We start from the raw sequence: 23,667 nt of genomic DNA, 5'->3' as shown, positions 1-23,667 counted from the left end.
ACTTACAAATTTATTTTTTACTGTACATTTGATCTTCTATTTGTCAAAACTAAATTTTTATTCCTTTTGTTTTTAAAATTAGTTATTTGGTTCCCATATGAATTAATTCTTGAGTTTTTTTTTGTCCTTCACTATTTTTAATGATTTTTTAATGATATAGTACTCTCACTAATTATGTGACATTTATCAATTACATAAAATATTCTTGACATCATTATTGTTATTAATTTTATTTATATATTAAAATATCAAAAACTTATTTATTTAATATAAATACTAAAATATCTAAAAATAAAAATAAACTTTATAAAATAATATTTGAAATTTATTTATTTTATTTAACTTTTTTGATAATTTAAAATTTTAAAATATTTATATAAATATTAAAAAAATATTAATTTTATTTAAAATGTTTTAGTTTATTTTTCATATTTAAATTCATTTTAAATTTATTTTATTTGTATTTAAAAATAAATTTATTTTTTTATTTATAATTTAAAATTTAGAGTTTATTTAATTTATTCAATAATAATTTAAAATTTTAAAATATTTATATAAATATTTAAAATTTTATTTTACTTTTAGTATTTTAATATATATATATATATATAAATTAAATACATCATTAATGACAGTGTCATATAATAAAATATTTTAATTAGGTTGATTACAAATATATATAAATGTCATATCAATGTCATATCGTTATTGATAGTGTCATATAATAAAAACTTGTGAGGACAAAAAAATCCAAATAATATACCAATAAGAGATGATAAAATTAATTTTATAAATAGAGGAATAAAAAATTTATTTTATATAAAATAAAAGACCAAAATATTTTTTTGTTTTTAATTTTTGATCGGAGCAATTTCGTCGGCAACCATTCTGCAGGAAAACTTCACAATCGTGGTAATAAGCATTTACAACCACCTTGTGTGTTCCTATTTCCACACCCCAAATGTAGAAGTTTGAAAAAGAAAACAACGATAAGTTTGAAAACAAATATTAGAAAAGAATTTTGAAGATGATGATGTGTCAGAAATGTCACGTTCTTGAAGCTTATTCCGGCAAGAAGAATGAAAACTTTAGTTGTAAGAAGGAAGAATTATGATAAAGTGACTTATGTGTATTGATAACAGATAGAGTCACAAAGTTATTGAATAATTGATGAGGTGTGAACAATATAAAAGATTCATTATTTATAGAGCATCTTTTTTTTTTTTTTTTTATATTATTATAAATAGATCATCTAGAAAATGAGAAGTGTTTGCATATGTTAATTAGAGTTTTGCACGATGAAAATAGGGGAGCTATGTGAGTATGTCTGAATATAAATGAAGGCAATATGATCAAATAAAAGTAAAATAATAACATGTACTAGAGCACTTATTAGTGTATTAAATATATAAATTTCATATTAAAAATGGTATATTTTTCTTCTTTTAAAATTATACATATTATTTTTTAGGATATAATTATTATTTGTAGATGTTTTAAAATATATTTTTCGTGACATGTACTAATATGATCGAAAAAAGAAAAGTGAGAGTGTTTTATTTATTTATTAAAATGACATTAAGAATTATTTTATAATTGCTTTTAAAGTAATCTTAATGTTGTCAGTTTGAGTTAATACTTACCGATAATTTTATTTATTTTTTAAATAAAACTAAATTAGATATATAAATTTAATTATTATTATTTCATTTTTTAAAATATAATTTGTATTTATCATTTTGTAATTTTAATATCTATCTATTATGGTATATATGTTAATTAGATTAGCTCTTTTTCTAGAAAATAATCCAAATCGACCCATATGTTACTTTAGGCCCTGCTTAAAGAATATTTAAAATGAGAAAATGTTTTTAGTTTTATCGTAAAAATCATTTTTAGTGAATTTTTTTGTAAAAATAAAATAATTTTTATTATATTAAACAAATACAAGATAAAATTTATTTTATTTAAAAGAATCTCCAAAAAGTAATCTATAAATTATTAAAAGTCGAAATTGTATATTTTTAATATGTAGTAAATGGGTCTTAATCTTCATATCAATTGATTATTGACTCGAAATGAATAAAGGGACACCCCTTTATATACTTGGTGCTGAATTAATCCATAGACTGTTTATATTTTTTATTAATACCCAAATTGATGAAGAAAAAAGAAAGAAAAAAATATGAAGATTTACACTTATTAGATTAAAAAAACTGACACTTATCATTTCTTTACTTTTGTGTTCCAACTTAATTTCTTGTATTGCAATTAAAAATTATTGTGATTTTATAGAAGTTATGAATTGAAATTTTCACTTCACCTTGTATTTATAAAAGTTATTTCTCACATTTCCAAACATGCCCTTTATTAGATAATATTATTACATATTAGTAGTAAGGGTATTTTAGATATTTTCTATTTTCCTCTATATATACTCATTGTAACCCTATTAACTTTAGTTTGGTTCATTATATGTTATGAAACCCTAGAGTGGTTGTTTCTCTTCTTCCTCTTTCTTCCTCTTTTCATTGTTAACATGGTATCAGAGCTTTGGTTAATTTTGGGATCTACCGTAGAGAAGAGAAAGACTATTTTGATAGGAAAGACAACCACCAAAAGAGAAAAGAGAAGAGTAACCTTATTCCCGATTTTGTTAAATCAGTCTCAGAAAAACATCGATTGCGCATTCGTTAACCATTGGATCGGGCTGATGTTTGGACAGCTGGTTCGCAACATTTAGGTCTTCGTCTTCAACGGTCGGATCGACGAAACGACATCTGGAGAGGGAGAAATCGTGCTCGCACAGCACCAGGTTATCCCTAATTTACTTTGTCTCAGTGATTGTGTTTGTCGTATTTTCCTGTCATTATTTGTTATGGCTGGTGTTAAGGATGATTCTCTTCAAGCTGTTAGTGTTCACCTTAATGGACAAAATTACTCTTATTGGAGTTATGTGATGAAAATTTTTTTGATTGGAAAAGATATGTGGGGTTTTGTTGATGGAACTTCTGTTAAGCCTACAGATAAAAAGGATGAAACTCAATATGCAAAAGATCTGAAAACATGGAATGTTAGTAATTCAAAAATTATTACTTGGATTAATAATTCTGTTGAGTTGTCTATAGGAGTACAACTAGCAAAATATGATACTGCTAAAGAGATTTGGGATCACTTGAAACGTTTGTATGTTCAGTCTAACTTTGCAAAACGTTATCAGTTAGAAAGTGATATTAGAGCCCTTAAGCAGAGCAGTATGACCATTCAGGAATTCTATTCGGCAATGACTAATCTGTGGGATCAATTGGCTCTTATGGAATCACCTGAGTTGAAAGCTGTCATAAGGAAATTCTCTCAACTCCTCCATCTGTTTTTGTTGCTCCTGTTCAAAAAAAAAACATCTCAAGGAAGAGTTGGGCTTGGTAATGATGAATGTGCATTCTACAAAGAAAAAGGTCATTGGAAAACACGTTGTTCGAAATTGGGGGTAGAGCACATAAGAAGAATTTTAGGGGGCCATCGTCCAATGTTGTTGCTTCTGCTCCTCCTACCATTGGCTCTAGTTCTGGTTTTGTATACTGCTTCCCAAATATCTGATATTGCAGAACAGCTTCAAAGACTTCTTGCCACTAAATCACATGCCATGTCTGCCACCTCTTCTAAAGGTTTGAACTCCTCTGGTATGTCAGGTATATCTCTTTCCATATAGATTCTTGATTTTGGATCATCTCATCATATGACATACGATGATAAATCTTTTGTGTCTGTGAAACCTGTCTCGTCTGTGTTGGTTATGACTGCTGATGGCACTCCTATGCCACTAGCAGACATTGGTTCTATCTCCACACCTAACTTGTCTCTTTCTAATGTTTATTATATTCCTAATCTTACTTTGAGTCTTGCTTCTGTTAGTCAAATATGTGATTTCGGTTATTCGGTTACGTTTTCTTCCACTTCTTGTTGTGTGCAGGATCCACATTCCGGGAGGCTGATTGGGACAGGCCATAGACAGGGGGGACTTTACGTTTTGGATGAACTACGACTCCCAGATATTGCAGCCTCAACAACTACTGCTGACTTATTATCTAGTTTTCGCTTGAATTCCTTATCTTCTACTTTTTATTTATGGTATTCTCGCCTTGGACATGTTTCTGCTTCTAGATTAAAATATTTGGCTTCTACTGGAGCCATAGGAAAGTTACAACCCTATGATATCTCAGATTGTTGTGGTTGTAAACTTGCTAAATTTCCAGCTTTACCGTTTAGTAAAAGTGTTTCCGTTTCATATGCGCCTTTTGATTTAGTTCACTCTGATGTTTGGGGTCCATCACCGGTTCTCATCAAAGGTGGATCTAGATATTATGTTTCGTTTATTGATGATTACACTAGTTATTGTTGGGTTTATCTTATGAAAAATTGGTCTGAATTTTTTGATATTTATCATATATTTCGTGCAATGGTCAAAACTCAACATAATTCTATTATAAAGTGTTTTCGTTGTGATTTAGGTGGTGAATATACCTCTAATAAATTTTCTGAAGTACTTGCTTATGATGGCCCCCGCCACCAAACATCTTGTACTGATACTCCTCAACAAAATGGAGTTGCTGAAAGGAAACATCGTCACATTATAGAGACTGCTCGTTCCCTTTTGTTGTCCGCTTCAGTTCCTAGTGAGTTTTGGGGAGAAGCAGTTCTTACTGCTGTTCATGCTATTAATAGAATTCCATCCTCTATCATATCAGGTTTGTCTCCCTTTGAAAAATTATATGCTTCTACCCCTGATTACTATTCTTTGAAAGTTTTTGGTTCTACTTGTTTTGTTCTTCGCCCTCAAGTAGAGCGCAGTAAGTTGTCTTCTCGTTCAGCCATGTGTGTTTTTCTTGGTTATGGGGATGGTCAAAAGGGTTATCGTTGTTATGATCCTCATGCAAGAAAACTTTATGTATCTCGTAATGTTGTTTTTCTTGAGCACATTCCTTTTTACTCTGTTTCCTCTGATTCGCAGATTACTAAGAGTTCTGAACTAACCCATATTGATCCGTTTGGTCCTAATGATAGCGCTTCTAGTGATTGTACTATTGAGAATTGCAGGACAAATACTACTACTCCACATGATGACATCCCTCTTGTCCCCCCGGCTGTCCAACCACCTCCTGCGATTGTTGATCCTCCTCGTTACCCTTCTCGTCAACGTAAGTCTACTCAGTTACCTGATTTTGTCTATTCAACTTACTCAGCTTCGTTTGCTTCTTTCTTAACCTCTATTCACAGTTTGTCTGAGCCCTCTTCCTATAAAGAGGCTGTTCTTGATCCTCTTTGGCAGCAGGCTATGGCAGAAGAACTATCTGCATTGCACAAAACCAACACTTGGGAATTAGTACCTCTTCCTCCTGGAAAACGTGCTATTGGGTCTCGTTGGGTATACAAGATCAAAACTAAGTCTGATGGGTCAGTTGAGCGCTACAAAGCACGTCTTGTTGCTAAGGGTTTCTCTCAACAATATGGTATGGATTATGAAGAAACTTTTGTTGAGCGCTACAAAGCACGTCTTGTTGCTAATTTCTCTCAACAATATGTTATGGATTATGAAGAAACTTTTGTTCCTGTAGCCAAGATGACCAATATTCGTACTCTTATTGCAGTTGCATCTATTCGTCAATGGCATATTTCCCAAATGGATGTCAAAAATATCTTTTTAAATGGTGAACTTCATGAAGAAGTCTATATGGTCCCTCCACAAGGAGTTTCTCATGATCCAGGGGAAGTATGTAAGTTAAAAAAGGCTCTATATGGTCTTAAACAGGCTCATCGAGCTTGGTTTGAGAAATTCTCTACTGTGATCACTTCTCTTGGTTTTCGCTCTAGTGAACATGATTCTGCATTGTTTATAAGGTCCACCACTCATTGTCGCATTATACTTTCTCTATATGTTGATGATATGATTATTACAGGTGATGATGTTAGTGGAATCAATGAGTTAAAATTGTAGTTAACCAAATAGTTTGAGATGAAGGACTTGGGAACTCTTCACTATTTCTTGAGGATTGAAGTTGCATACTCTCCTAGAGGCTACCTTCTTTCTCAATCCAAGTACATTGCCAACATTCTTGATCAGGCTCGTCTTTTTGATACTATAGCAGCAGATACTCCTTTTGAGTTGAATGTAAAATATGCTCCCTCGGATGGTGTTCCTTTACCAGATTCCACTTTGTATCGTACTTTGGTTGGCAGCTTAGTGTATCTTACGATTACCAGACCTGACATTGCTTATGTTGTTCATGTTGTTAGTCAATTTGTTGTCTCTCCCACTACAGTACATTGGGCAGCAGTTCTTCGGATTCTTCGTTATCTTCGAGGAACTCAATTTCAAAGTCTTCTCTTTCCATCGTCATCCTCATTGGAGTTACGAGCTTATTCTGATGCTGATTGGGCTGGTGATACCATTGATCGTAAATCTACCACAGGGTTTTGTATCTTTCTTGGAGACTCTCTTATTTATTGGAAGAGTAAGAAACAAGACATTGTCTCTCGCTCTTCTACATAAGTATCGTGCTATGGCATCCACTACCGATGAAATAATTTGGTTGCGTTGGCTTTTGTCTGATATGGGTATCTCTCTTTCTGAGCCAACTCCGATGCACTGCGATAACAAGAGTGCTATTCAAATTGCTCACAACTCGGTCTTTCATGAACGCACCAAACACATTGAGATTGATTGTCATCTTACTCGTCATCATCTTCAGCATGGAACTATTACTCTACCATTTGTCTCTTCTTCTTTACAGATTGCTGATTTGTTCACAAAGATGCATTCCATTAAACGTTTCCGTTTTTTAGTTGACAAACTCTCGATGTTCTATGTTAATGCATCGTGAGTTTGAGGGGAGATATTAGATAATATTATTATATATTAGTAGTAAGGGTATTTTAGATATTTTCTATTTTCCTCTATATATACTCATTGTAACCCTATTAACTTTAGTTTGGTTCATTATATGTTATGAAACCCTAGAGTGGTTGTTTCTCTTCTTCCTCTTTTCATTGTTAACACCCTTATTTTGGATTTCAATAAATAAAAATTGAATGTAGTTATCACGCTTCTCTTAGCGAATAATAAATAAATTAATATAGATATATTTATAACGAAATCATTAAAAAAATTATATTATCAATTAATTTTAATTATTAAATTATTAAAAATATTTTATTTTTAAAAATGGCTATTCGATTGAAATTGAAGTGAGTTTCAACCAATTCATTAGCAAGAATCGAAAAAACGTATAGATGAGTGAGGACGATTTTATCATGCAACCACATCTAAACTTGTCCTACCTTGAATCAACGTGAAAATATAATTTTGTCTTTTATAAAACCTTCAACTTTTTTAACTTCTCATTTTTTCACTTCTCTTTTCAAAATATTCGAAAGTTTTGAAAATGACAATTTTCATAATTTTTGAAACTTTTGAACAATTCGAAACTTGCGAAATAGAAAATTCTAGAATTTTCTAAACTTTCAATCAATTCAAAACTTTCGAAATAGAAAAATTTCGAAACTTTTCATTTTGAAACTTTCTAAATTTGAAAATTGTCGAAAGTTTTCATATTTTCGAAATGTAATCCTTAATTCAAAAATTTGAAACTTCTCAAACTATCAATTTTAAAACTTATTATAAATGGTTAGAAGAGTAAAATTGTATTTTCACATGTCTTGAGGGGATGATAGGTTTAGGTGTGGAGTGTGTGGTATTGTTCAAATAAGTGAATCGGAAAAAAACAACCGGGCCTGAGAAAATTAAAATTAGGTCTAATTGTAGTTTTGTTTTATTTATTTTTATCAATTTACGAAATTTATCCCTCTATTTTAAAAATTTAAATTTTTAATCATTCATATTTTTAAATTAAAAAATAGCGATTTATCATAATTTTAAATAACGTGAAATACAAATATATAATATAAAATTATCTATATGCAATTATTCATACATAATTAATTAAATTACAATTACTTCCGAAATAAATATTATTTAAATATATTTATTTATTAAAAAGTAAAAAATCAGAATTATTAACTTTTAAAATGAAATTAAAATTACAATTAACAATTAAGCCTTAAAATTTTATAATTTTCTTAGGAAATTCTATCTCTCTCTCTCTTTTATTTTTCTTACCAAAAATAGTTGCATTTCTGAGACAAAGAAACCTAAATTATTCTTTTCTCTAGCTCCTCTCTCTCTCTCACTAAAACAAACTCTCACTGCCGTCATATTCTTCCGCAACATTATATTTAGCCGTAGCCAAGCACTACTCATACGGCAAACACTCTCACTTCCATTTCTCTATCTCCTTAGCTAAACCCTCCATCTAGGGTTTCATTTTATTCTTCAAGGTATATTCATTTCTTGTCCAACACTATTATTCACTGCATCCAGTTGCATCATATGATATTATTTGTTATTTTATCTCTTAATAGTTTCAGTTTTTGTTTTACTGTTTAAATGCAACAAATTGATTATTTTTTGTTTTGTATTCCTCTTCTCAGCAAGCGATGGTTGATTCTATACTTTCCTTAAACCCTTCCAATACCCTCCACACTAAAATTCCACTCAACAATCTCATTTCGCAATCGGTTTCTAGCTCCAATTATAGAATCACTTTCAAACCAATCAAATTCCGAATCCCTGCGATTCGTGCTTCGTCGATGCCAAAAGATAGCGTACAGCAACCTTCTTTTCCAGACACTCTCCTCAACAACACACGCAAACACCAAGTTCTTGAATCCATTACGACTTCCCTCTCTAATTGCCTCTCTGAAACTAACCTACATTTGACAGTTCCTGCTCTCAAATCGAAAACTCGTGGCAAAGTAAGTATAACATGTTTCAACCATGGTTAATTTTACTTTTTTTAATCACTATTATGTATTTGGGATTCATAGGAAGCTTAATGTAAAGTAATGTTGGCAGGTTCGAGATATTTATGATAGCGGGGATTATCTTGTTTTAGTGACTACTGATCGTCAGAGTGCATTTGATAGGGTTCTTGCTTCCATTCCTTTTAAAGGCCAGGTATGTGATTCTTTCTGTTCTGTTTATTTACTTGGTATGGTGTTTGTAACAAAATGATGATGATCATCTGAATCGTTTGCATAATTGACTGTGTGATGGAAAATTGGTCAGATAGTATAGGGAATTGTAGGAATAACTTTCTCATTGCAGTTATGGTTTAAGAAATTATTAGTGACATAATTATGTAAAAAATGCTAAATGTTACGGATCACACACACAAAATGAATGAATGATTAGGTGGCATAGATAAATTAGTGTAGCTGTTAATCATCCATTCCATGGTGTTCTATCATTGTTCAATCGTATTACCTTCTATTTAAATTGGTGTTTTATCAAATGCTCTGTTGAATATTATTTCTACCTGGTGGAGTGATTGTTACTAAGCATGCTGCATTCGATAATCTGATTGATGCAGGTTCTTAATGAAACAAGTCTGTGGTGGTTTGAGAGGACTAGACACATAGTTTCTAATGCAGTTGTGTCAGCTCCAGATAAAAATGTTACAATAGCAAAGAAATGTTCAGTTTTCCCTGTTGAGTTTGTTGGTGAGTTCTTTGCTAATATTATTTGCCTGTTTAATGTCTGATTATATGTTGTCAATCTTAGATAGCGGCGCGGAGTGCCGAACACTAAAACTGGGATAGTGGATAGTGGGATGACCGCTATTGTAAATACCAAAAACCATTATATAAATGAAACATATAATACAAACCGTATACAAAGATACTAAAAAAAAGAAGCAAAATAAACAAAATGAAAGGGGTAATCGTACTTACTAACCAAAATCCAACAACAAAATCAGTTTCTAATTCTAATCGTAAACAAAATAGAGAATAGAGCAGAAGAAACAAAGCAGACAAAACAGAGTCACCAAAAGAACGAAAACAACAGAGCAAGAACATAACAATGCTGAACAGAGCAAGAAAAGAACTGAAACGACAAAGCAATAATGTGTCATTTATTATGTTTTTTGTAAATTAATCAATGAAAAATATTTGTCTCATAATTTATTTTTATATTTATTAATAACAAATATTTGTCCTTCATTTTTTTGTATATTAATGACAAATTTTTATTCCGTATTATTTTATATTTATCAATGATAAATATCTAATATGTGTGGTTTTTTTAATATTTATCAGTGGCATGTTTGTTCCATATTTTTTGGTGATAAATATGTGTCCCGTATTTTTTTATATTTACTTGTTGAGAAATATTTGTTCCGTGCAGTTTTCATGTATCAATGACAGATATTTTGTCGTTTTTATTTTATATTTATTAAGTGACAAATATGGGTCTTGTATTTATGATGTATCAAAACATATATATTTGTCTTGTGCTTTTTATATTTATCAGTAATAAATATTTTTCCCGTATTTTTTATATCATTTTTTTGTAATGATATGTGAAAAATTATAGTTAGTGTGTCGGATTGAGCTATCTTATGACACCGCTGAACTGATGTGCAGAATCATCACATAATTGAATTTCTTATTGGACATGCAAATAGCCAAATACTATTGTTTGGGGAGTGGTGAAAATAAAATATGGTTATGTATTACCATGACATCTTGTTAGACGTTTTGGATAGCTACATTGCTTGTTGATTGACTGACATGTTAAATTGGAACCACTTCAACACATTCTTATGGCACTAGACTCGAGATATCTTTTAATATTGGCTGTAGATGACTAGTTCTTTTCGTCAAAATGATAACATGGGAAAAAAGGATAATATGTGTTGTGGATATATGCTTGACATACCGTTTTTGTTTAATTATTTTGGAAGAAGGTACGAAGTTCCAGGTGTTGTTTTGTTTGAAATTCAAATTCTTGTTATTGTTAAGTGTTGTAAAATATTTGAGTTATTTTAAAAGTGGAAGAGAGGATTCTAGCCACCATCCATTGATACATTTGTTGCTCGTTTGTAGCTAGAGGTTTTGTCACTGGAAGTACGGATACATCTTTATGGACAGTCTACGATAAAGGCATTCGTAACTACTGTGGAAATGTCCTACCAGATGGTGAGTTTTCAAATTCTTCTGCAATTGTTAAATCTTTTATCCCCTTGTGTAATTGAATATTAGCATATGACAGGAATGGTTAAGAATCAAAAGTTGCCTAAGAATATACTCACTCCAACTACCAAGGCCGCAGACCATGATGTTCCAGTCACTCCAGATGAGGTATGATGCCTAGTTTTGTCATATGATACTTGTTATTGTGCTATAACTGTAGTAGAGCTTCATATACAGTTGAAATGAATAAAGAAAGAAAATAATGAATTTGGATGTAAAAGGAGACCTTAGGGTGGTAGGAGAGTAGCAAGCCATTTAGGCTAGTTGATTTATCCCCACTGAAAATGAATTGATAAATTTATAGAGATAGGGAACCATGCCTTTTTTAATGTTGTCTTGCAATATTAGTTTTCTGTTCCCCTTTCTAAAAAAGGGATCGTTGTGCTAAATCATCAATTTCGTTTTCCTTCAGATTAATGTATTTTAATGTTTTTCTGTTATTTTATATATTTGAAAATGTCATCCAAGATCAGTGATGCTGGTCCTGCTCAGAAGAAATAATGAGCAATAGTATGATTACGATAATTGATTTACTTGTTAAAGGTGGACCAACTGTGTAAGTTGCTAAAAGGAAGCATGACTAAGAACCTATCATGTTCCCATGGTTATCAGAATATTCATGCAATATACCTCCTTTGAGTTAGTGACGTGTAAAACCAGGCTTTTGAAAATGGATAATCTTGTATAAACAAACTTTCTCCCAAGTTGTCACTTCTTTGTTGCATTTCCATTGCAGATTATAGAAAAGGGACTGATGACTCGAGCTGATTATGAAGAGGCGAGTGAAAAAGCGTTAAGCTTGTTTGAATATGGACAGGTAATAAGCTTATTTGACTAAGGAATTTCTTAAATGCATATCTCTTGCTTTATTGCATTGTTGACTTTACCATTTGTTTGACTTTGCAGCAAGTGGCCTTGGAACATGGCCTTATATTGGTAGATACTAAGTATGAATTTGGGAAGGCAAATGATGGATCAATTCTATTGATTGATGAGGTCGAATGCTATCTTTGATACACCTTGGGTTCTCGCATCAACTCACATATTAAATGTATAAATGTGATAAAGTTTCTTTGTTCTGAACACCAGGTCCATACTCCTGATTCAAGTAGATATTGGATTGCCAATTCTTACTTGGAGCGCATTCAAAATGGTCTTGAGCCTGAAAATGTTGATAAGGTATTTTATGTGGATTTTTGTTTTCTTCATAGATTGAGTATTGCTAGTGTAGAGTTTTAGTGGATACTTTGGCTTCCATCTATTAACGTTGTGTTTCTTTAGGAGTTCTTGAGGCTGTGGTTTAAAAGTCACTGCAACCCTTATGAAGACGAGGTAATTTACATTTTCTACTGCTAATGGATTGTCCTGGAGATTTAAATTATGCATCAAATCACATGGGTGGCTTTTATTTAGGTCCTTCCTGATGCTCCTAAAGATCTTGTTAGTGAATTGGCTTGGCGGTATGTCGACTGGCCCTGGCTTCTTTTACACTTCATATATATTTTGCTTTGAAACTTATTTAGAGAAATGACCCAGAAGCGTGTTGTTTTCCTTTGGACTTGCTAGTTATTCAGTAGTTATGTTCTGATTTTTCTTTTATGAGAACCTTCTAAGGATTCTGAGTGTTGATTCATCAAATTTGTAACTGTTATGTGTAGTTTGTATGTAAGTTTGGAGTAGGAGAAGCAGTCCATGTATATCTTCATTTTTTTTTAAATGTAGTTAAAAGAAGATACTCATTTGAGGGTAAGGGATCCTTGATTGTGAAAAGAGGAAAAATACAATTACAAACTAACAGAAAAACATTAATGTCCACTGTGTTTTGCTTTCATTGTCCAAACATGCTTATGCTTAGCATTTTCAAGCTTCCTAAGCTCTTCCATGTCAAAATGTAATTGTGATGACTAACAATCAATGCCCTGTATCGGTACCAACTTAAAATACAGATTACTATGTTATTTTTTGTAACATTTTTAGTTGATTGGTTACTTCCTTGTGAATGACTTAGAAGAGATTAAAAGTTGCGAATATATGTTTTGCCAAATTACTAGGAGGAATTTTTCTCTACCCTTCTCTGACACATCATATTGTCACTGAAGGAGAGAAAATAAAAGAGTAACATTTTTATCCATGGCTTGAAGAAAAACTCTGACCTTATATCTTGCTTTATGCCTTCAAATTAAAATCAATCAAATATACTATCGTGATGCAAAAATGCTTCCACCAATTAGCATCTCATGATACAGTGATCATCACAATTTTGGTATACTATTATCCTGATTTGTCTGTCTGATTTATGCTTCTTTGCATAAATGTAAGTTTTTTGAATCAACTTGTAATATATTTGAGTGCGCCATTTTGTACCTTTATTCATTTAAATGAGCATTATACTATTCTGCTGGACAGATACATTTTCTTGTACGAGACCATAACAAAATCAAAGTTTGAGGTGCAATCGACCAAGGTAATGTATAAATCAATCTTTTCAATGTAAATCATCTAATGCAAAGAATTCTATCCTAACTATTTCTTCTTGCAGGAGCCAATACACGACCGAATATCACGAAATGTTGCTTCTGCACTATCATCCTTAAAGTAGCCCTGGAGTTTTAAAACCCCATTTTAGCTCTGTATTTTTAAGGATCCCATACTAAAATATATATTAAATTTTTTAAAAATTAACAGGCAAAACTTGTGAAGATAGATATTTATTTATCTAATCTAAAACATATAACCTGAAAAGGAAGCTCAGCCAAAATAAAGTATAAAAGAGTTATTTTTTGAAAGCAGAACTTACTGCGTCCATTGCCTTGTATTTTTGCTTGTTACACGCGAACAGTTAATTTTTTCGGTTTGTAATTTGTATGAGACTTTTACTATTGTTACTAAATATTGTGATCTTCGTTTACGTCTTTTCATACCTTACTGCATGCAAGGTGTATGTATATAGGAAAATGTTTATTGTTACGGACAATATTTGAGAAGAAACACAATAATCTTCTTTGGCATCGGCTAACTTTTCTAAATAATAACACTCACTACTCTCATGTTAGCTAAAATTTGACTGGTCAAAAATTCTATTTTCATACATTGTTTTCTTTCTTTTAATAATTTTTCGTACTTAATAACACTTATTTTATATAAAAATAATTTTACTTTTTTGTTTACATTTTCTTATATTGATGGAAATTTATGTCCTATTTTATGTGTAAAAATAATTTTACTTTTTTGTTTACATTTTCTTATATTAATGAAAATTGATGTCCGCAAGTTCACTTATGTTATATTTTTATATTATATGTTTAACAAATTTCATACTTAGATGTTGATATTGTAAATTACCAACATAGAATAACAACGACGGTGCAATCTGTGGAACACAAATGTAAAATGTTATCATTTTATCTAAAAATCAATATTTGCCATTGCAATTTTAAAATTTTAATCTTTTGGACAAACATTCATCTAAACAAAGTTCAATTGCTACTGCTTAACAAGAGACATTTACGTACTTTTTTTCCTTGTTTTATGTAGGGTTGTTTTACCATCTCATTGTAAAGAGTTGTTTGTCTTTTTGTTTTGGATGGAGGGAGTGGGTTAATTAGCATACAACGAATTGTATCACTTGAGAAACAATACTTTTGGTATGGTTACATTACCATAAATAAATTCAAAACTAGAAGGATAGAAGATTTGTTCTCTGTTAATTAGTGAACTGTAATCCTGAAATGAAGAAGCCGTCTATCTTTTTGAAAGTTGAAGGAGTTAAGTGCAAACACAATGGATGCAAATTTTGAAATGTTGAAAAATAGGTGTTTGAATCTTGAATGTGTTGATTCCCTGAACTAGGATCTCAACTATTGAGAGGGAGTCAAAAATATAAATTTAAAAAGGAGAGATTTTTCAATAATTTAAATTCCTTCGTATAAACAAGCAAGAAATTTGTGTTGTCATAAGTACTTCAATCAGATTTTTTTTTAAATCTTATTTTATGTATCAATGATAAATATTTGTGCCATGTTTTTAGTATTTATAAGTGGTAAATATGTGTCTCTTGTTTTTTATATAATATGAAATATTATTCTGTTGCTTTTAATACTTATTAGTGACAAATATTTGTCGCGTGTTTTTTTATGTATCAGTAGTTAATATTTGACTCGTATTTTTTTATATTCATCATTTATAAATATTTATCCTGTATTTTTTTAATATGTATCAATACAAATATTTGTTCCAATTTTTTTTAATATTTATCAAGAAAAATATACCCTGTGTTTTTTAATGTATCAACCGCAAATATGTGTCTCCTTATTTTTTATATTTTTCACAAAATAATATATGTCTCATATTTTTTATGTATTCGTAATAAATATTTATCTTGCGTTATTTAAATATTTTTCATTGACAAATACTTATCGTATTTTATTATAATATTTAGCACCGACAAATAAATGTCCCTTGTGTTTTTTATGCATAAATTATAAATATTTATTTTATATTTTTTTCAATGATAAATATTTGTCTTATATTTATTTTAATAATTAGTTAATGGTTGAAATTGGAGAGAATAATTTCGATCTTTTACTATTGATTTTATATGGGTGTTTTCATTTTTTATATTGATAATTTAAGGTCAAAAAGAGTATATAGTTGGAAAAAGAATAAATAGATAATAATAAACAATAGAAATAGAGTAAATAAGTATAATAATATTTCTGATAAGAAGTATAATAGTAATATGTATAAGAGAGGAAAGACGAAAAATTTTGTGGAAAATAAAATCTTGGTTTTTTGGTAGTTATATTTTTCGGTTGGGTAGTTAATTTTTTCTTATATTACAAGGTAGTTATTTTATTTATTTTTTGCAATTTGGTCTTTAAAAATTACAAAATAATGCTTCAGTTTTTTTAAAAAACTTGATTTTAATCCAAATTTATTTTTATTTTCACTTTAAATTTTTTGAAATTTATAAAAAATAGTTCAACTGAATAATTATTCAATCGAAACAGCAAAATTTATAAATAAATGAAATGCAATAGAAGCATTTGAATTGTTCATAATTTCCAATATTTTCATTCAAACACATTTCAATTGCGTTGGATTAAAGATTTTATTGAGGTAATATTAATTTTTTAGGAAATTGAAATGATTTAGACGGTGTGAAGTAACGACACTCTAAACAGAGACATACCTGTATCTGATACATATCCAATATTGATACTTCATGAATATTTACAGCAACGTATCTTATGAAGAATGATATTTTAATAAAAAAATTTATTAACATGTCTAAGTCATATTGTATTTTAAATTAAAAAAATTTATGTATTTATGTATCGAATCAAACCGAGTATCGAATAACATGTATCCGAGTTTTATGGTTTATACCTAAATACATTGTTTTTGGATAAAGATAATGAGAGTTTTAATTTACAATCAATTTGTATTGATAATATATGTAATATTTATTATCACATGACATACACAATACACAATTCTGAGTCATACTTAATACATAAAGAATGAAGGACGATGAATTCCTAAAATACATCTTAGATTTTAATAATTGTAAAAATATTATTTATAATTTGTATACCAAATGAATTATATTAAAATAATATAAAATATACACATGATTTGTCTAATACTGAAAATAAATTATATTTTAATAAAAAAAATCGTAACACTTAAATCTTTAACTTATAAATGAATTTCTAAATTGTAGATTAATTTTTAAATTAAATTTTTAATCAAAATTCAGGAGTAGTCATGTTTGATATTTTGTTTTATATCTGCACCATAATATGTAAAATAATTGAAAATTTAATGTAAATATCATTTAGAAATAATTAATATATATATATATATATATACACATATTTAAGTAGAGTTTAAAAAATTAAAAAATTTCAAAATAAACAATAAAAAATATCATATGAAATAATTTGATGTAAAAATATTCAAATTGAATTTTAATTTTGTATTTTTTTGTTTCTTTAATATATAATTAATTCAAGAAAGTCTTGTAATGCAAACCTATACTAATCGATTAATATTTTTTCTATTGATCAACCTCATTCTATTTCTAGTACAGTAATAATAAATTTATATTCTTATTTTAATTTAATAGTAAAATATTGACTCTATTAAATAATATTTTAGCAAAAGTATACTAAGAGAAGATATATGTATCGATTATATTTTGAATTAATAAAATATTTTATTAAATATTTGGAAAAATATATAGAAAAACTAGATTTGCATATCGATTCGGACAAATGCAGAGCACTATTGTTTGTATTGAAACTGACAATAAAATAAAGATTGAATATATTTTTTCTAAAAAAATAGTATAATTCACATCAAAAAATATTATAATAAATCCATATAATTATAATACATATATGCAGTACAAACATTAAATCTACCCATGAATTATTTACGATTCATTATTTATATTGTATATAAAATAACTCACTCATTTAATAGAAATACTTGAATAATATAACATATCCAACTAAATTTTTATCTTGAAGAATTTAAACTATTCTCAAATAATAAGTTAAAATTATGTCACAGACCTCTTAAAATTTATCTAAAATAGAATAATTTTCACAATTTCAATAATAAAATTAATTTTTAAAAATTAAAAATCATTACAGATATTTTAATAATTAAATTAAAATTATAATATTAATTATTTGATAACATTTAATTACTTTTATAATACCCACATAATTTCTACATTAGTATTAATCGTGGTTATTAATACATTGGTCACGAATTTCTAATTTTCGATTTTAAAAATAATATTTTTTATATAAAACATGTGGGTTTAAAATGGGTGAAAAACTGAAAATAGTTATTTTTTAAGTTAAATTGAAATCTGTTTGTATTAAAATTAAAAACCATACAAATAGGTTTGTTTTTTGTTGTGTGCTTTAACCTCACTTCTATTCCATCTACCCTTTCACTCAAAACCCCAAAACGATCCTCATTTTTCCATCACTCAACACCACCGACCTTCCGGCGGTGTTTTCCGGCAACCCACCACCTTCTTTCCTTCTTTCTCAATCGTTTAGTTCTGGTTCGTTTCTATTCATCCTTATCATGTTTTTTCTCTTATTTATTCTTCCTTTATGTTGTTTCAATGGTTGTTTTGATTCTTATTTTGAACATTTTAGTTTTGTTTTTATTGTTTTCTTGGTGTGTTGTTTCATTGAATTATTGTTCTTCTACTATGTTGATTTTTTTTCAAATGTGAAGGAGGAGAAGAAGGGATTTTTTTAATCTTATTTTGAGATTGATTTCCATGTGGTTTTTGCACCGTAGCCTTGAAATCGTGACTTGCAAATGATTTTTTAAAGAATGTTGATTATACTGAATAAATTATTAAAGTTTTTGCAAGAAAAAATATAATGATTATAAGGTTTTAATTTTACACTTCGCTCAGGGCACCAAATATCTTAGGACCGTCCCTGGTGCTAGAAGTATTCCCCTTTGTATCAACCCCTGCTTGTTCATATGTCTTCATATTCAAACTCAAGAGTTAAGACCCAAAACCACCTACAAAAAAAAAATTAATTTAAAATTACAAATATAAGCATTTCATTCATTTATAAAATTGGTAGAATGAAACCAAACAAGGAATAGACTGTATACAATTGGTAGGTACAAGGAAAGAAAACATGGTTAATAACAGTTCTAAATCCAATGGTTAAAGCTTGAATTTCAGCATGCTTTGTTGCCCACGTTGGCACATTCTTTTCCGCTGGTGATTTTATTTATGCACACATTTGAACTATGTGAAGGTAACAACAATTAAATAGATAAAATCTTATATTGGGGGCATTTTGATTTTGAAGTGGCCGTGACATGCTTTTCTAGTTATCATTTAATTCAAGGGGGTGGGGGTACAGGTAAAACAGGTTGCCATTGCATTAGTTATTGGCTTGTGTAATTAGCTATATTGCCTCTATCGCTCTTATTGGTATTTTTCGAAGTCACTATTGCTATATGGAAGCTTGTGGTTTCAACTTGAGGATTTGAAATTCTAATTCCAAAACTACTTAAATCAATTGAAATTTAAGAACATTGACGTGGTGGTTACAATTAATTAATTATTTTGGTAATATGTTTTATTTGTTCTAATATTGCAGTTAAAGTTCTTCGTTTGAATTTATGATGAGAACACCATTCAGCAACTAATTTTCCTCTGCAAAGAAGTATTGTATGGAACTGTGGTGGATTTAGTTCTTGAGATCTTTATAGCGGAAGGCCAAATAGTCACTTCTAATTCCAGAGACTTGAACCCTTATTTAGATTCAAAGTGAAAACAGATAGAAATGATTGTAGCTAGAAATTTCTCCCCTTCAAAGCTTAAGCCGCTCTTTTATTTATCACTCCTTTCTGAGTGCAAAAGTGATGTGCAGTCGAATCTTTTTATAACCTTAACACCAGACTCAAACCCCCATCTCCATAGACTTTCAAAAATTTTGCCACATCGATCAGGTAATTTGTTTAGGCATTTTTCTTCACAACCTGCAGATTCAGCGCCAAAAAAAAATTTGCCCCTCTCCCGTGAGGGTAATTATGACGAAGGCACTTCTCAATCTTTTCATGTCTGTCCTGGTTGTGGGGTTTATATGCAAGATTCCAACCCTAAACACCCTGGTTATTTCATTAAACCCTCTGAGAAGGACATTAATTATAAATTGCATACCCATCTTGAACCTGTTGCACAAGAGCCTGAATTCTCTAATACTGTTAAAAAAGGGTTTGTTATTGAACCAGAAAAGCTTAATAGTGATGCCAATTTGACCAGGAAGCAAGAAAAGCCAGTGGTATGTGCACGTTGTCATTCCTTGAGGCATTATGGGAAGGTGAAGGATCCAACTGTGGAAAATTTGCTACCAGATTTCGACTTTGATCATACAGTGGGGAGGAAGTTGGCATCAACAACTGGGACCCGTTCGGTGGTGCTTATGGTTGTGGATGCAGTGGATTTTGATGGGTCATTTCCGAGGAAGGTTGCAAAGTTGGTTTCTAAGACAATTGAAGATAATTATTCTGCGTGGAAGCAGGGTAAATCAGGGAACGTGCCTAGAGTCATACTTGTGGTTACAAAGACTGACTTATTGCCTAGCTCATTGTCACCAACAAGATTGGAGCATTGGATTAGGCAAAGAGCTAGAGAGGGCGGCATTATTAAGATTACTAGTTTGCACATGGTGAGTGCACTCAGAGATTGGGGACTTAAGAATCTTGTGGATGACATAGTTGATTTGGCTGGATCTAGAGGGAATGTATGGGCTGTTGGGGCACAGAATGCAGGAAAGAGTACATTAATAAATTCTATAGGCAAGTATGTTGGAGGGAAGATTACACATCTGACAGAAGCACCTGTTCCAGGGACTACACTGGGCATTGTAAGAGTGGAGGGTGTTCTTCCAAGTCAGGCAAAATTATTTGATACACCTGGCCTTCTCCATCCTTACCAGATTACAACAAGGTTGATGAGAGAAGAGCAAAAGCTTGTTTACATGACCAAGGAGTTGAAACCTAGGACATATAGAATTAAGGTTAGTGCACTGCGATACTAATTTGTGTTGCTGACTTTAATATTTATTGTTTACATAGGTATGTTAATTTGCGCTTTGTTGTCATTTCATCGTTTGTGTGTTGTTACAATCTGTTGTACTTCATTCTTTTACCAATTGATTGTGGCAGGCTGGTCATTCGATTCACATAGCTGGTCTTATGAGATTGGATATAGAAGAAACGTCCCTGGATACTATCTATGTCACAGTGTGGGCATCTCCTTATCTTCCTCTGCATATGGGTAAAGTAGAAAATGCATGTAAAATGTTTCAAGACCATTTTGGATGCCAGTTACAGGTATTCTCTTTGCTCATTTTTAATTGACTTCTTATTAAGCAATTCCTTACTCATGACGAGGCTTATAAGCTGATTTTCAAGTGTCTTCCTGACATTGTCTGGGTTACAAATAATTGAATTATCTCTTAGTCATTACTCATTACATCCAAACTACAAAAAAGTGTGTATCAAATGCTGTTGATGGACATGGTCCAAATATTCAGGACCATTTATTTCTTTTTACTTTGCTGAAATTATTTTCAGAGAATTACCTATAAAACAATATTAAGCAATATCTAGACATTCCATTGCCATAATATTGCTTATAATGGTGAATTTTTTATGCATAGATAAAGTGCAATCATGTTGCAAGAAAAGAACAAGTTTCTCTTTTGATTCATAAGCATTATTCATCGTGCATTACAGTTTCCTCTTGTATAACACCAGTCTTAATTTTCCTTTGTTCAGCCACCAATTGGAGAGAAACGAGTTGAAGAATTAGGGAATTGGGTGAAAAGGGAATTTCATGTTAGTGGAAACAGTTGGGACTCGAGTTCTGTAGACATTGCTGCTGCTGGCCTTGGTTGGTTTGCCATTGGACTTAAAGGAGAAGCAGAGTTGGGTGTTTGGACTTATGAAGGAGTTGATGTTGTTCAACGCAACTCCTTGATACCCTATAGATCAAATACTTTTGAAGTTACAGGATTTACCGTATCAAAGATTGTCTCACAGTCTGACCGAGCTTCAAATAAGCCACGTCAACAAAATGACAAAAAGACGAAGCGGATTGACTCAAAATTGCTATCTAGTTCAGTTGAATCATCACCGTTGACTTCTGAAGGAGGCATATAATGATGATGTCAGTTTTGAAGAAATCCAAAGGAATTTAATTGCCATTTAGTTTCTATACAATACAAGAGATGAATCAAAATGCTAACTAATCACATAATTTCAGGCTTGATTCAAGCAATGGGAGTGATGTGTGATGGTGGTGAGGATCAGTGTGGCATAAGACAGTTTCGTATTCCATTTATTTTTCAAAGAGGTGTCCTAAATTTTTCAGAAATAATTTATGTTGTGTTTTTTATTCTATTATTGCGGATCAGAATTGACACTCAAAGTTTGGATCCTTCTGAGTTAGCTGAGTTGGTTTAATGAGCTAATTAACATTGCACCTAAATTGGTTCTCGTTTGAGAAATTCAATTCAATCATTGACTTTTGAAAAGGAAGATATATATGCAATATATTCTCCAATGATATTAGTAGAATGTGTGCGTGGTTCACATTGAATTGTAATTTGTAGCACAATCCAGCAGTGGGGCTAAATATTGTAGTATGACTTATATGCTACAACTAACTTTTTGTGGATTAACACTAGATCGTAGATCAATGCACTGGAAGTTTAATTTTACTGACTCATATTTTGAAATGTTAATTATAATGTCATGTAATTGAAAAATATCAAAGTTGAATATTGGATTAAGTGATTTATTAAATTTGAATTATTGTAGTTCATAAAGCTTGAAACTTAATTGAATTGGTGTAACGAATTGAAAACTAATATTTGAAATAATTTGTTTAAATTGAATATAGATCAGATATGAAAAAGAAGAAAGTGAAACTGTAGAGGTATTCACATAATTATGAATACAAACTTATCAACTGATATGCCTGATGACAACCGTACGTGGATAATTGAACAATAATATATTATAAGACTTTCAATGAAAAAATATATTATAAAGTTAATATATTTTTAGACTTTACATACATTATACATAGCCTGCATTTTTTTAGATAGGCAGAGAATTATAGCGAAAATATCCAAAAAATGATCGGAATATTGAACACTAAATGAAGACTCCTAACTCGTGTAATGTAGCTACATACCTAGAGAGATTCACCACATACGGTACCACATTAAGAACTAATGCAATCAACTACATAAATTAAGATATATGAATGGAACCATAAACTAACTAGACGTGACTGAATTGGAGTGCACTAAAATTAGATTGGATTTGAAAAAATAATTATCTAAAAAATTTACGTTATAGATTTCAATTGCAACAATGACAATGCTAAGCTACGTTATTATAGATGCAAAGGAATGAAATATTACTTGTAATCTATTACTCTATTATTGATATTAATTCTTACATTTGCAATCTGATTTGATTTTTTACGCTAACTAATTTTCAATTCAAATTAATTCTCATTAGTGTAAACGTAACTGATGGAAGAATTAGCACCAGGTTTTTTAAGCCTTTTTTGAACGAATTAATAGAGTATAAATATCATTCATTTCCTATAAACATTATCATCAACTATTAATTATAACATTAGCACTAAACTCAATTATGATCATGTTGTATTTTCAACTGAAGGCCTTTTCAAACGAGCTGTTTATGGTGTGTTGTTTTAAAGGGTAAAAGAATACTTTACTTACCGACCTACTTTTAGATATAAATATTATTTTTTTGTTGAGGTGTTGGTTATCAAGGTAGTCATATCATAAGGATCATCACATCGAATAACTGCGCAAATGGATTTCACAATATCAAAAATCTTAATATATTTAAGAACTGTGAAATAAATCTTGAATTTAAAAAATCATTTACTAAGATTTTAATATTATATTA

The 23,667-nt window shown here is 30.2% G+C and overlaps 2 protein-coding genes across 2 annotated transcripts; both read left to right on the top strand.

The window, feature by feature from the left end:
- The first annotated feature begins 8,199 nt into the window (after nt 1–8,199).
- LOC101503546 (phosphoribosylaminoimidazole-succinocarboxamide synthase, chloroplastic) lies at nt 8,200–14,056 on the top strand. Its single transcript, XM_004505667.3, has 13 exons — nt 8,200–8,391; nt 8,545–8,868; nt 8,969–9,070; nt 9,486–9,615; nt 11,002–11,094; nt 11,168–11,256; nt 11,885–11,965; nt 12,055–12,144; nt 12,238–12,327; nt 12,430–12,480; nt 12,562–12,608; nt 13,555–13,612; nt 13,688–14,056. Exons 2-13 carry the CDS (start codon nt 8,551–8,553, stop codon nt 13,745–13,747), a joined length of 1,209 nt encoding a protein of 402 aa, XP_004505724.1. The 5' UTR covers nt 8,200–8,391; nt 8,545–8,550; the 3' UTR covers nt 13,748–14,056.
- A 4,018-nt stretch (nt 14,057–18,074) lies between these two features.
- Nucleotides 18,075–22,436, top strand: LOC101503230 (GTP-binding protein BRASSINAZOLE INSENSITIVE PALE GREEN 2, chloroplastic). Its single transcript, XM_004505666.4, has 4 exons — nt 18,075–18,235; nt 19,308–20,729; nt 20,878–21,045; nt 21,493–22,436. Exons 2-4 carry the CDS (start codon nt 19,494–19,496, stop codon nt 21,874–21,876), a joined length of 1,788 nt encoding a protein of 595 aa, XP_004505723.1. The 5' UTR covers nt 18,075–18,235; nt 19,308–19,493; the 3' UTR covers nt 21,877–22,436.
- Nucleotides 22,437–23,667: the final 1,231 nt, after the last annotated feature.

Source organism: Cicer arietinum, chromosome 6, assembly GCF_000331145.2.
Source record: "Cicer arietinum cultivar CDC Frontier isolate Library 1 chromosome 6, Cicar.CDCFrontier_v2.0, whole genome shotgun sequence".
Taxonomy (NCBI): domain Eukaryota; kingdom Viridiplantae; phylum Streptophyta; class Magnoliopsida; order Fabales; family Fabaceae; genus Cicer; species Cicer arietinum.
This window is presented reverse-complemented; position numbering and strand designations above follow the sequence as displayed.

What these genes read in the sequence shown, in the direction of transcription:
- LOC101503546 (XM_004505667.3), top strand. Translation starts at nt 8,551, where the DNA reads ATGGTTGATTCTATACTTTCCTTAAACCCTTCCAATACCCTCCACACT. An exon ending in AATCGAAAACTCGTGGCAAA is followed by an intron (nt 8,869 to 8,968) that starts GTAAGTATAACA and finishes TAATGTTGGCAG; the next exon opens with GTTCGAGATATTTATGATAG. An exon ending in TTGAGGTGCAATCGACCAAG is followed by an intron (nt 13,613 to 13,687) that starts GTAATGTATAAA and finishes TTCTTCTTGCAG; the next exon opens with GAGCCAATACACGACCGAAT.
- LOC101503230 (XM_004505666.4), top strand. Translation starts at nt 19,494, where the DNA reads ATGATTGTAGCTAGAAATTTCTCCCCTTCAAAGCTTAAGCCGCTCTTT. An exon ending in CTAGGACATATAGAATTAAG is followed by an intron (nt 20,730 to 20,877) that starts GTTAGTGCACTG and finishes TGATTGTGGCAG; the next exon opens with GCTGGTCATTCGATTCACAT. An exon ending in ATTTTGGATGCCAGTTACAG is followed by an intron (nt 21,046 to 21,492) that starts GTATTCTCTTTG and finishes TCCTTTGTTCAG; the next exon opens with CCACCAATTGGAGAGAAACG.